The 12,205-nt window shown below is 40.4% G+C and overlaps 1 protein-coding gene across 1 annotated transcript in view; it reads right to left on the bottom strand.

Annotated features, from left to right (window-relative positions):
• The window catches only part of KSR2 (kinase suppressor of ras 2), a 569,936-nt gene that overhangs the window by 135,499 nt on the left and 422,232 nt on the right, over nt 1-12,205 (bottom strand). The window contains exons 11-12 of the mRNA XM_044290777.1: nt 7,448-7,489; nt 5,337-5,403 (exon numbers count right to left, since the gene is read on the bottom strand). Coding sequence (XP_044146712.1) covers nt 5,337-5,403; nt 7,448-7,489 — 109 coding nt within the window. The remainder of the gene's footprint in view (nt 1-5,336; nt 5,404-7,447; nt 7,490-12,205) is intronic.

Below are 12,205 nucleotides of genomic sequence, written 5' to 3' on the forward strand. Positions count from 1 at the left end.
CTCACTGTTTAGACAGCGCAATCTGCTGCCCAGAAACGATCATTTAGGCACCTGCACGAACGACAGGATCACCAGATGAACGAGCGTTTGCAGGAACGTTCATTCCCAATAATCTACCCGTCTAAATCCACCTTTAGACAAACACGCAGGTAATTAAGGGGATGATTGTTCTCGTTTCCGATAATTACCCCATGAGAATGGGTTGCCAATCAACCAATGAATGAGCAAACGCTCGTTTATCAGGTAAAATTATTATTTTGCGGCACATAAAATCAATATTTGCCAGAAGCACATCATCCTGTGTAAACAGTGATCTGCTGCCCGCAAAAAATGAATCTGTATGGGATTGAGTGATCACAGTAATGACTTGTGCTCATTCAGAGGAGATGATTGCTGCATGTAAAGGATGCTCTCACCTCATCTGACAATCAGGCAATTATAGGGAATGCTCACTTTGTTCCGTTGTTAATTGCCCATGTAAAAAGGTCTAAAATAATAATCAAGTTTTCCACACCTATGTGTCCTTCCCTGTGAAATGAGTGCATTTTTCTTCCCTTCTACATCTGTCTTGGCACAGAAGACGGATGTTTCTTAGATAAATGCTGCATAATTCTGATGCTGCATCCCACTGGTCCGCTAGTAATCTCTCTGGCTGCATTTCTGTCTGTTTTACAGAAAGGTTTAACAGATGTGAGAAAATATGTTTTACGAAATGGCTTTATTAGCATTTAACCCGTGTCTAGTAGAATATGAAATCACATTAGAGTAGTGCAGAGATCTTAAATAATGGGAGTGAATGCTATGGTAATAAAAAAAGACCTTGGTTTTTAATGGTCTCTTGCTCCCTTCTCTGCTGAACCCAATGTGGTTTTGTTCCATCTGTTTTGTTTATGGTTCTTTTAACATGGTTCACTTTTGCTTCTTTATCATTTCTGGTGGTCTGTGCATAGACTGTAACACTTCGCATCACAGAATACATAATCTGCTATAACTCTCTGGCACATGCACGGCAGGTATTTATAGTGAATTAATGCAGGTAAAGTCAGGCATTTGCTGTGCGAAGTAAAGATTAGGAGGTGAATAAACATTGAGTTGTTCCTCAGACGCATTCTTTCCATTACTGGTCATTTCAGTGAGAAATGTCCTCATTCTATACATCCCCATACAGTTATGCAATGCTTCTTCTATACATCACAGATACATGCTTACGGATAATCCAATCTGCCACTCTTTAACATTTTTAATATCTGGATCTTGACTGCAAGCTTAAAAGGGTTGCCTGTCTTTGAAAAACGTTTCTGCAGCCCCCTTCCCCCCCGGACCTGTGGGGGGAAGCTTACCTACCTGCTCCCCGCCACTTTATTCCGGGTTCCTATAGTTCACTACACTCTGGTTCTTTGCCTGTCACCTTCAAGAATGGACAGGGGTGACGTGTCCCCACGCTGCACCTCACTGGGTCACCAGCCACTTGGTGAACACATCACTGCCACAGCCAGTCATTGGTTGCAGTGGCAGACATGACCATTGTCCATTCCTGAAGTTGACAAGCAGAGAACCAGAGGGTGGAGAACCAAAGTCGTTGTGCAGCATGAAGCAAGTGAGGGAAAGTGATGAGGGGGGTCGAAAAGTGTTTTCAAGCTGGATAACTAATTTAATCTTGGTGATGACAATGACATATTATATTCCTAGTAATTAGTGCGGGTCTGTCTGAAAATTGCCAATATACACATGAAACGTTGAACAGGCAGGTCTCTGTTTCCTCCTTGTCTCTTTGCCCATTCTAAGACTATAATGAATCATGAGCAGACTCTATAGTAGAAGATTCGGCTTTCAAGCACATCGTCTGATAATGATGAGAATCGTCCTATTGTTTGCACCACATATTAATACGGTATAGCCTATAGGCATGTTAACACTTGTAATGCGAGTAGCAACACGCAAGTCACATACAGGTCACAGGAAAATACCAATAGAAGAAAAGGGCCATGCTTGCCTGAGTCCTGATTAGCTAGGCTGTTGTCAAAGTGATCATCAGATGTAGGGTGGGCTCATACATAGTTTTTTTGTGGCATTTATGTGTATTTTTGCAGTTTAAGTGGTGTTTTTCAGCATGTTTATGCAAAAACAACAGCTCCAGATGTTATCTGAAAGTCTATGGGAAATATAATACGGGGGAAACATGAGTGTTTTTTGTGACTATTGCTTTTTTTATTAGGTGGTGTTTTTTGGGTTTCTGATTTTTTTTTAAGGCTGAGTTCACATCACCCTTCAGCCTTTCCATTCTCCTACTCCGTTATAGGAGCAGGAAAACGGAAAGGATGGATTCGGCACATAACTGAGCCGAACGGAGCCCACGGGCCCCATAGACGATAATGGAAGATTTTTGAAGTGGAGATAAAAATCCTGCATGCGGTACTTTTGTCTCCGCTCCAAAATCATCTTCTGAGCGTAAACCTAATGGACCCCATTAGAGCCTAAAGCATGTTTTTCTTTAAAAAAAAAAAAAAAAAACATCTAGAGGCCTTTGGCATTTTTTATGGTAGGAAAAAAAGGCAGAAAGAAATGCCACTCAGAAAAGCCTCATCTGGTGCGAAAAAAAAGCAAGAGGTTTCAATGACATCTTTTGAGTAAATAAAGACGCCAGAGCAGATTTGTGTGTAGGGTCCCATAAACTGAGAAACCACCCTTGTTTTCTGCAGACGTTCAGAAGAACCAAGCATAGGGTTAGTGGTGCCCAACCACCTGTACCTTCTTCTTTCACTCTTTACCGTGCTTATTTCTGTGGTCCCCCAACTAAACTGAATATTTTTCAAGCAGATCACTACGGTAAATTTGGCAGTCAGTTAGATTCATAATAAGCCCTTAATAAGAACCTTAGGACAATGAAAAAAGTGTCCCTAGGAGCAATTAGAGCTAGTTTATATGATCAGTTCTGGCAAAACAAAAAACACTCACCCCCACCCGAATGTAAAATATATAATTTACTTCTGATATAGTACAATGTTAGTGTAAATTAAGAAAGAGTTAAAGGGGCTATTCAACACATATACCTCCACCCCCCAAAAAATGCCAGGGCCCTTCATATTGATCATACTTACCCTGCTCCCCAGCACCTGCATCGCTTCTGATGCCCGCAAGGCCGCCGCTGCATCTGCCCATAGCGCGGGAGGGGCTAGCGCCTCTTCATAACTTTGGTGGGACCAAAGTTAAGATCGGTGTCTAAAACGCCAGTCTTAATAAATGTGCCCCTGTGTTGTCATATGAATGTTCTGCTGTTACAGAAAAAGGTAACACGCAGCCATGTAAATGGCCGTTTCAACACTTCAAATATAAGTGCAGACTGTACGCCAAAGTAAACAAGATATCAATATTCGCAAACAGGATTGAAGTATGCAGGATATTTATCAAACCTGTGCAGAGCAAAGATGAACCTGTTTGCATTCTGCTTTTTGGTCGCCTTATTAAATAAACCAGCTCATTTTGAATATTGGCAAGATCAGGTAGCGGCATTACAGATAAAATGTAAATGAAGAAAAGGAAGAAAAAGCCCTAGTTATTGCCAATTCATTTTATTTTCTCTGTTTATCCAGCTGCCCACACTGCACCCTGCCGGAGGATTCATCTCTATCTCTTATTTTACTTGGTCTCTGAAGCCAAACACTAAATCTCTTTTTTATCTCTTAGCTGAAAAAATGGGCATAGGGCTCTAACACAAATTTATGGGATCCAGACCTGCAGGATGTCAACTGTGAAAATGACTTTGAAAACTCATATTGGAAAATCAAATAGTCACACTTAAACCTATGCAAATACAGAACATCTTGAAGGGAGAGATCAGGCATACTGAAATAAGACTGAAGACCCTTCAGTGTTAAGACCCCTATACACATTCAATAGCTATCAGCCATACAACTGTTCAGACGACAGCTACCTCTGCCATCTACCCCCGGCATCCTCATACACTCACAGGTTCGGCTCTGCCGAGTATTCTGTGGGGAGAGAGGAGAAAGCTGCTGCAGACACTTCTGTTGACAGCCTATCTCCTGGGAGAAGAAAACAATTGGGTGAAATGAATATCCTTCTCTCCCCCGACATCTTTCAGGGGAGATTCGGGAACTCCCCACACACATTACAGTGTTGGCTAAACCCACGGGTTCGTATTAGGCTCAGTGTACCCTGCAGCTGAAGCCATGTGGTTTTATTCCCTTTGGACTAACCTTGGGTCACACAATATATCCAAACCTCGGTGGCTCAGTGGTTAGCACTGGTGCCTTGCAGCGCTGGGGTTCGAATCCGACCAAGGGCAACATCTGCATGGAGTTTGTATGTTCTCCCCGTGTTTGCGTGGGTTTCCTCCGGGTACTCCGGTTTCCTCCCACACTCCAAAGACATACTGATAGGGACCTTAGATTGTGAGCCCCATTGGGGACAGTTGGATGATAATGTCTGTAAAGCGCTGCGGAATTAGTAGCGCTATATAAGTGTGTATAATAAATAAATAAATAAAACCTGGTGGTCAACTTATAACAAGCTCCACGTTACCAAAATGTAGGGACTAGAATATATTGAATTCTTTTGTTGGTTTTAGTTTTTTCTTAATATTTTTATGAATCATTAAAAGATGGATAATACCAATACTTCCTTCCCAAAGCTGTTCCTATACCTCACCAAAATGGCAGCATTAAAAGAAAAAACATACCTTAGGATAAAGAACCATTTTCTGTGTCATGGCAGGGGGTGCTACGGTTAGTAGCATGTATAAATATGCACCACCGGTCCTACTCTATAGAGCAGGGGTCAGCAACCTCCAGGAGTTGTGAAACTACATCTCCCATCATGCACACAAGTTGAAGGAGCATGCTGGGAGTTGTAGTTTCACAACAGCTGGAGTGCCGAAGGTTGCTGATCCCTGCTATAGAGAGTGACAATAACAGATCTCCTTAATGGATAATATAAAATAGGAAACTTTTTTTATTTAATTTTCTTTTAATCCCCTACAACCCCTTTCCATATGCCCCCCCCAGTGAACCATAACTGCAATGGCTTTTACTCTAGTAGACCCACTCCCCCTATATTTGAGACACTATATTTTCTTTCTTCTCTGTAATGAAACAACCCCTTCAAATTGGTGCCCTGCAATAGTATTTTGCTCCTATCAATGAAGAAGGTGCAATGGATTGATCTGAGTGAAGATACAGCATTTAAGGGAAAAAAAAGCTGTAGCATATAGATATTTTTAGTCATGCTGAGAATAAAATATAAAATGTTAGTTCTCATCCCGTGAATGTACTAAACATAACATGAAAAGTACAATGGAAGGCTTTTTGTGCACTTACATTGGATTAGAATTTACAGGATGAAGGATTACTTGAGGTGCTCGGGGAGGGACTTCAGGCACAACATCTACAGGAGACAACAGACAGGGTCAGAAGAACGCTACAATACAGAAGAAAACTACAATATACACAGTGAGACAAATTCAACAAAGATGTCTGTACTGGGAAGATGCCAACCAGACCAGGCTCCATACATAGTAACAGTTTTCAAACTGTAGAAACATATCGGTATGTATGGTTCATATCTATCAGCAAACATAAAACTACTTTTATGGAGTTTATGCTGTTATTAGGTTGGAGAAACATGGAGACTTTTTGTAATGTGACTTTGCATTTTTTTTTAACTACAGTATGGCTGCAATACAGAGTAGTTTTCCAACTGCCATGCAACTCGGTCCACTCCTAGAAAAGATTCTGTGTAGTCCCAGTCCTAAGGTGGCCATATACCTTAGATAACTATTCCCCCCAAACACTGTGGGGAATAAGCAACTGTCAAGAGACCTCTGGTGGTGGGTTTTCTCTCCGAGAACAAAAGATTGGGTATGCTGAAATCCAACATGCCTGAGCCCACTTTTCTGCGAAAGAAGGGGGGCAGTCAAGCCAAAATTGGGCCACCTTCAGTCTAGACTTTCTAGACCTACAAGTGTGTCCACTAAACAAAAACATGCTCAGTTCGGACATTTTATCTAGCAGGATGGAAATCCATGTTGATGAACTGTTTCGAAGAAGGCATGCAAAGCAATTTTAAAGGGAATCCATCACCAGTTTTATTGTATCCTAACTAAGGGCCACATAAACTAGTGACAGATCCCCTTAGCAAAAAATGTTGGGTCACTTTCTTTCACTGAACCAGCCATTTTGCTTAAATCTTGTATTGAACAACTCCAATGCATGCTGAACGAGTCCCCATATTCCTGAGCTCACGGCTCTCCCTGCTCACCTGCCTCTGATTGACAGCTTTCTTTTCCATATGAATCAGCAGCAGGTGAGTAGGGAGAATCGTATGGGAACTTGTTCAGCATGCACTGGAGCTGGAGTTCAATAAAAGAAAGTGACCCTGTATTTTGCTATGGGGATCTGTCACTAGTTTATGTGGCCCTTAGTTAGGAAACCGCAAAACTGGTAATAGATTTCCTTTAAATGGAAGTATTTTTACAATTTGTATCCACTGTACACATACATACAGGGGGGAATTTACCACGAGGGGAATATTTGAAGTCAGTTTTGCTTGAGCCTGTGTTGAAGTACTTTACGTCATATATTTATCAAATGTGATATGTTGTTAGATAAGTTTGTCTTATCCTTAGACCTGACACTTTTATCTAGAAAAGCTACTCCAGTTTTCCTACTCCACCCTCCTACAAGAATAAGATTGCAACTTTTCAAAAAAGTCTCAGTGATAAATCTGGAGTGAAACTCATTTACATAGCTAACGACACCCATTTTTCCACCCAGATTTAAAAACCGGAGTGTGTGGTAAAAAAATGTAGCAAGTTGCAACATTATTGCGCAACTGACCCCAAAAAGTCACAAAGTAAAAAAAAAATATTTTGCAACTTTTTGAGGCCATAATTCGAGAGTGAAGGCATGATAAACCTGGGCCACAGTATCTATCTATTAAAGATATAGACAAATCTAGAATAGCACATTCTAGTGTGTACAGAAAGGTTATGAGTAATGATCTTTACCTTTGGATCTGTTGGCTTTAAAAATTATGTAATATCTAAGTTATTCATTTTTGAATAAGGCAAAGCATAACTCTAAATAATATCACTTATTACATCATGGGTCTCTGTCATGACAACCAAAATTTGGGATTTATTATACACTAAGATAACAATAGGTATTTGGAAACTCATCAAACATTGTCCGAAGCCTAGGGTTCCAAAGCATGGAGCCTGATTCTGAATCACACAACTACATCAAGGTGGTAAAATATTTATCAAAAGCAACATCAAGATCAAGCAACAGTGTGTGAGAAACCCTGTTGCTCTGCTCTACAGTTCTCCATAAATTAACATCATCAACTCTCCCAGCCAGATGACCAAAATGGTAATTTCTCTACTGAAAAGAGATTTACACAAAGGGTGTGCATACAATAATAACATTACCTGGAAATATGAACTGCTGTTTGTACTTATAGTAATGGGGACCTTGTAACAAAGATGAGGTACATAGATGAGAAGTGCTATTCGATCCTGCAAGAAAAGCAACAATGATATACAGTAGTTAAACCTTACAGACTGCGCCATGACCTTCAAGAACAAAATGTTTTTGGGGAGACGTTCATGTGGTCATAAAGAGGTCTGTACTTTTTCTAAAGGCAAGAGCTAGCAAATTAACGTGCATGTTGTATAAATTTCATATACACTCCATTTAGTGTGCAATTTCTCAGATATAAACCAGATGTTGGGTTACATACTGTATAATTAAAGGGATTGGCCACTTTCTGCCTACTTCTGACCAATGTGTAGGTGAGATGACTATATGCCACTTACTGATATAGCTTTTGTTGATATTGTATGCCATTTTCTTTATTTCATAAGCCATATGCGCCTGTTGGGCTAATCTTCTGTGCTGTTTGCACAGAGGTCCTGTACATAAAATGGCTGTTGATGGAGGGTCATGAGACCAGACATGACTCAGCCTCCTCCGTTCAAACACACTGCTCTTGCACTAAACTCCCAACAGTGCAACTGCAAATGGCAGGTCAAGTGGTTTTGAATGGAGGGGATGTCACATGGAGGTCATTTGCCTGGTCACACGACCCTCCATCAGCAGCCATTTTATGGACAGGAACTCTATGTGGACAGCGCACAAGACTTGGCAAACAAGGTGGCATCCCTCATAAAATATAGAAAAGAGCACAGAATTTAAACTAACTTACTATATTAGTAAGCCACATAATCATCTTACAGACACATTGGTCAACAGTAGCCAGAAAGTGGCCAACCCCTTTAAGTATTGCATAATTTACCAGTCATTTCACCTCTAGTTCACAATTCATTTTTTTCAAGCTAACCTTAAAAGAGTTGTTCCAAAAAAGACTAATGACCTATCAATTAAATAGTTAGGTTGGTAGGGATCTGCCATCTTGGACTCTCTCTGATCTCTAACCAAGTCAGATTTCAATGGATAGATAATCATGTATTGAAATTGATGGTTGCATAGGTGAGTTATGGAAACCTTGCAGTTAGAGAACTTGTACAAAATGTCAAACGTACAAAATGGTGCTGTACGTGGTATCACTGCTGCAGCCAATTACTGTCCTCGGCGTTAGACCAATGAGAATAATGATATGCACAAATCTATCAGAGTGACTATTTCTTTTCATCAAATCTTACAGAATATGCAGTGGAGCCTCCAACACAAATGTGAACAGAGCCTAACCTGCACATATTTCAGCATATGACATTTTGGCTATTTCCTACACCATGAAATTGTATAAATTTATTTATAAATATCTGAGATATAACACCACGCAACAAAAAAAATACTTTTCGTCTGCTACTGGGCAAAAAACATTTGTCCTATACTAAATCGAGTGTGCGGATTACAAATCCGAAGTCAGGATTGTTGTAACACGTCACAAAATTTTGCTATGCATGAGTATGCCTAAATGAATTAAGTGCTTGGAAAGCATTGAAAAATTTTGAACAGAACAAGTTTTACTCCAACAATTACCTGATCTACAGGGTGGGCCATTTATATGGATACACCTTAATAAAATGGGAATGGTTGGTGATATGCTGTGAAGATACGAGATGTGCAGCACCTGAAACTACGGATACTGGAAGCCTGTGCTAGCATTTCTCCTGCGGTGTTGCTATCAGTGTGTGAAGAGTGGGAGAAGAGGGTTGCATTGACAATCCAACACAATGGGCAGCACATTGAACACATTTTATAAGTGGTCAGAAACTTGTAAATAACTCATGAAAGAATAAAGTTACGTTAAAACCAAGCACACCATTGTTTTTCTTGTGAAAGTCCCAATAAGTTTGATGTGTCACATGACCCTCTTCCTATTGAAAAAACAAAAGTTGGATTCAAAATGGCCGACTTCAAAATGGCCGCCATGGTCACCACCTATCTTGAAAAGTTTCCCCCCTCACATATACTAATGTGCCACAAACAGGAAAATAATATCACCAACCATTCCCATTTTATTAAGGTGTATCCATATAAATGGCCCACCCTGTACATCAAAGTTTACATAGTAAACAGTATATGAAAATGTAGTGGAATAACAACATTTCAAAAAGTCTAGTTTTTCAGTTTAAAAGTCTTACTTGAGCAAGACCCAGTACTGTTAAAAGTGCTTCAGGCATCTGCTTTTGCATTTGTGAACCGTCATATTTTCCCGCTGCAAAAAACAGCAGCAGTCCCCCATTAGGTTGGGACTTCAGCGGCCTTGATACCTGTTCTCCATGGTAGAAATATCTTTATGGAACCGCTCTCCATGTTCATCACTTACGTGTCCCAAATTGGGTGGTAAAAAGTCAAGATGGGAATGTAAGAAATGCACTTTCAATGACATTCGGCAGCCAAGTTGTTCATATGCTGTAAGCATGTTGTCTACTAATTCAACATAGTTTGCAGCTCATCTGTTCCCAAGGAAGTTCTGCTCTACTAGCACAAATGCATCCCAAGCTGCAAGTTCTAGAGGGTTGAGTTTTGTTCCGAATGTGTCATCATGCATTAGTTTGTTGATTTCAGGGCCAATAAAAATTCCGGCCTTTATTTTAGCATCAGTTTTCAGTGTGTTAAACTTCTCCTTCAAATACTGGAAACCATTTCCATCATGATCAAGTTCAATTACAACATTTTTCATAAACCAAGTTTAATGTGAAGTGGTGGAAGATAAACTTGAAGTGGATCGACCAGTGATTTGTGTTGTACATTGTACTGACCAACTGTGTGCTCGACTCTGAGAGGCCACTGTCTCATTTTGTAATGATTGTTGTCATCATGACTGTTCAATAGGCACAAGAAACACATATGCTTTGTGTACCCTACTGTACTCCAAGCAGCAGTGCTACCGCTTTCAGGTCAGCACAAATTTTCCATTTATGTTCTGAGCATTTTCAAAATTAATTCTATAGATTCATTTCATCCGTATGAGCCAATGGAACAGGTGTTTTTTCGTTACCATTGTGCAACAAACTTGTTTTTCTAGAGTCTATGACTAGCCTCCATTCATCGGGAACATGTGTACCATCTAACTCCATCATAAGACCATTTACATCAGTACAGAAACAGACATTGCTTTCCATTGCATAGTATGCAGCTAACTTGGTATGTCGATGACGAAAGTGTGAAGTTGTGGTGCCTCGTTGTAGCAAATTCTATTCCTGAAGTCTAGAAGCTTGCAGTTCTGACTTTTCTTTAGATAATGACAGATATCTTACCAGATCATCTGAATCTGATTGCGGCAAGTGCGGCTGACTCTCCAGTTGTTCTGGATCAGGAAATACATTGTGACAATCAACATCTTCTTCTTTATCAGGATCAGAACTGTGTGTTTCAATTGCCGTTCCTGCTGTGGGAGGGGCAGGCACTGGATACTCTACATTGTGTGGTACTGGTTTAAGAGCAGACTCAGTCAGGATACACATTTTGTGACTTGTTTCTCTTTGAATATCCAGCGATTTTTAGTAATGCAAAAGTAACAGTCTGAATGGGGATTTTTCTGCTCACGCCAAACCATGGGCACTGCAAAAGCCATTCCTTTCCTTTTACCATTTAACCACTGCATTAGCCCAGAGTAACACACAGTCCATCAAACATGAGGTGCCCAGCTTTTATCTTGATCTCCAATGTTACAGTCAAAGTAATACTTGTAAGCAAGACGCACTCGCTTTGTCAGATTCTTGTGCTGATGATTAGTGTATTTGCCACATATGTAGCAGAAATTGTCTGGATCGTTAACACATTTGCATTTATCCATCTTAAGTTTCAAAACTGATAGCACTATAACAGATCACTTTATCAAAATCTGTCCAGCTTGCCTTATATACTTACTGCTGACACCAGCCTGAGTGCGTCCAGAAAGGTCTGGACATGTTCATTGGAATATTTCCAATATAATGCATTAATATTATAACTGAATAGGCTTTGCATGTATAAATTAACCCTTTAAGGACCGTACATGTACGGCGGAAGTCCGGTCCCCAAACATGGTACCTGCTCGCACGTGCAGCGGGCGCCATACCCGCCGGGTTTTTGCTATTTTAAATAGCAGAGACCTGTGGCACAGGCTGATTGCATACATTTTCCCTTTCAGATGCCTTGGTCAAATGTGACCACGGCATCTGCGCAGTCTGGAAGCAATAAGCCTTCAAACAGCTCTGTACACATAACTACAAAAAAAAGTTATAAAGGTCAAAATATGGTTATAAAAAAATGTTTTTTTTCCTTAAAAGGTTTTAATTCGTATTGTTGTAACTGTACTGACCTAGAGAATGAAGATACGTTTTATCGCCTAGTGTACAGTGTAAAAAAAATTCCCGCTTCCTACTACATGCAACCGTAAATAGTACAACTTGTCTTGCAAAAAATAAGCCCTCATAAGGGTCCATTCACACGTCCGCAAAATGGGTCCGCATCCGTTCTGCAATTTTGCAGAACAGGTGCGGACCCAATCATTTTCAATGGGGCCGGAATGTGCTATCCACATCCGCATTTGCGGATCCACACTTCCGTTTCACCCAAAAATAGAACATGTCCTATTCTTGTCCGCAATTGCGGACAAGAAAAGGCATTTTCTATGAGAGTGCCAGTGATGTGCAGTCCGCAAAATGCGGAACGCACATTGCCGGGGGCTGTGTTTTGTGGATCTGCAATTTGCGGATCTGTAAACACATATGGAC

Source organism: Bufo gargarizans, chromosome 1, assembly GCF_014858855.1.
Source record: "Bufo gargarizans isolate SCDJY-AF-19 chromosome 1, ASM1485885v1, whole genome shotgun sequence".
Taxonomy (NCBI): domain Eukaryota; kingdom Metazoa; phylum Chordata; class Amphibia; order Anura; family Bufonidae; genus Bufo; species Bufo gargarizans.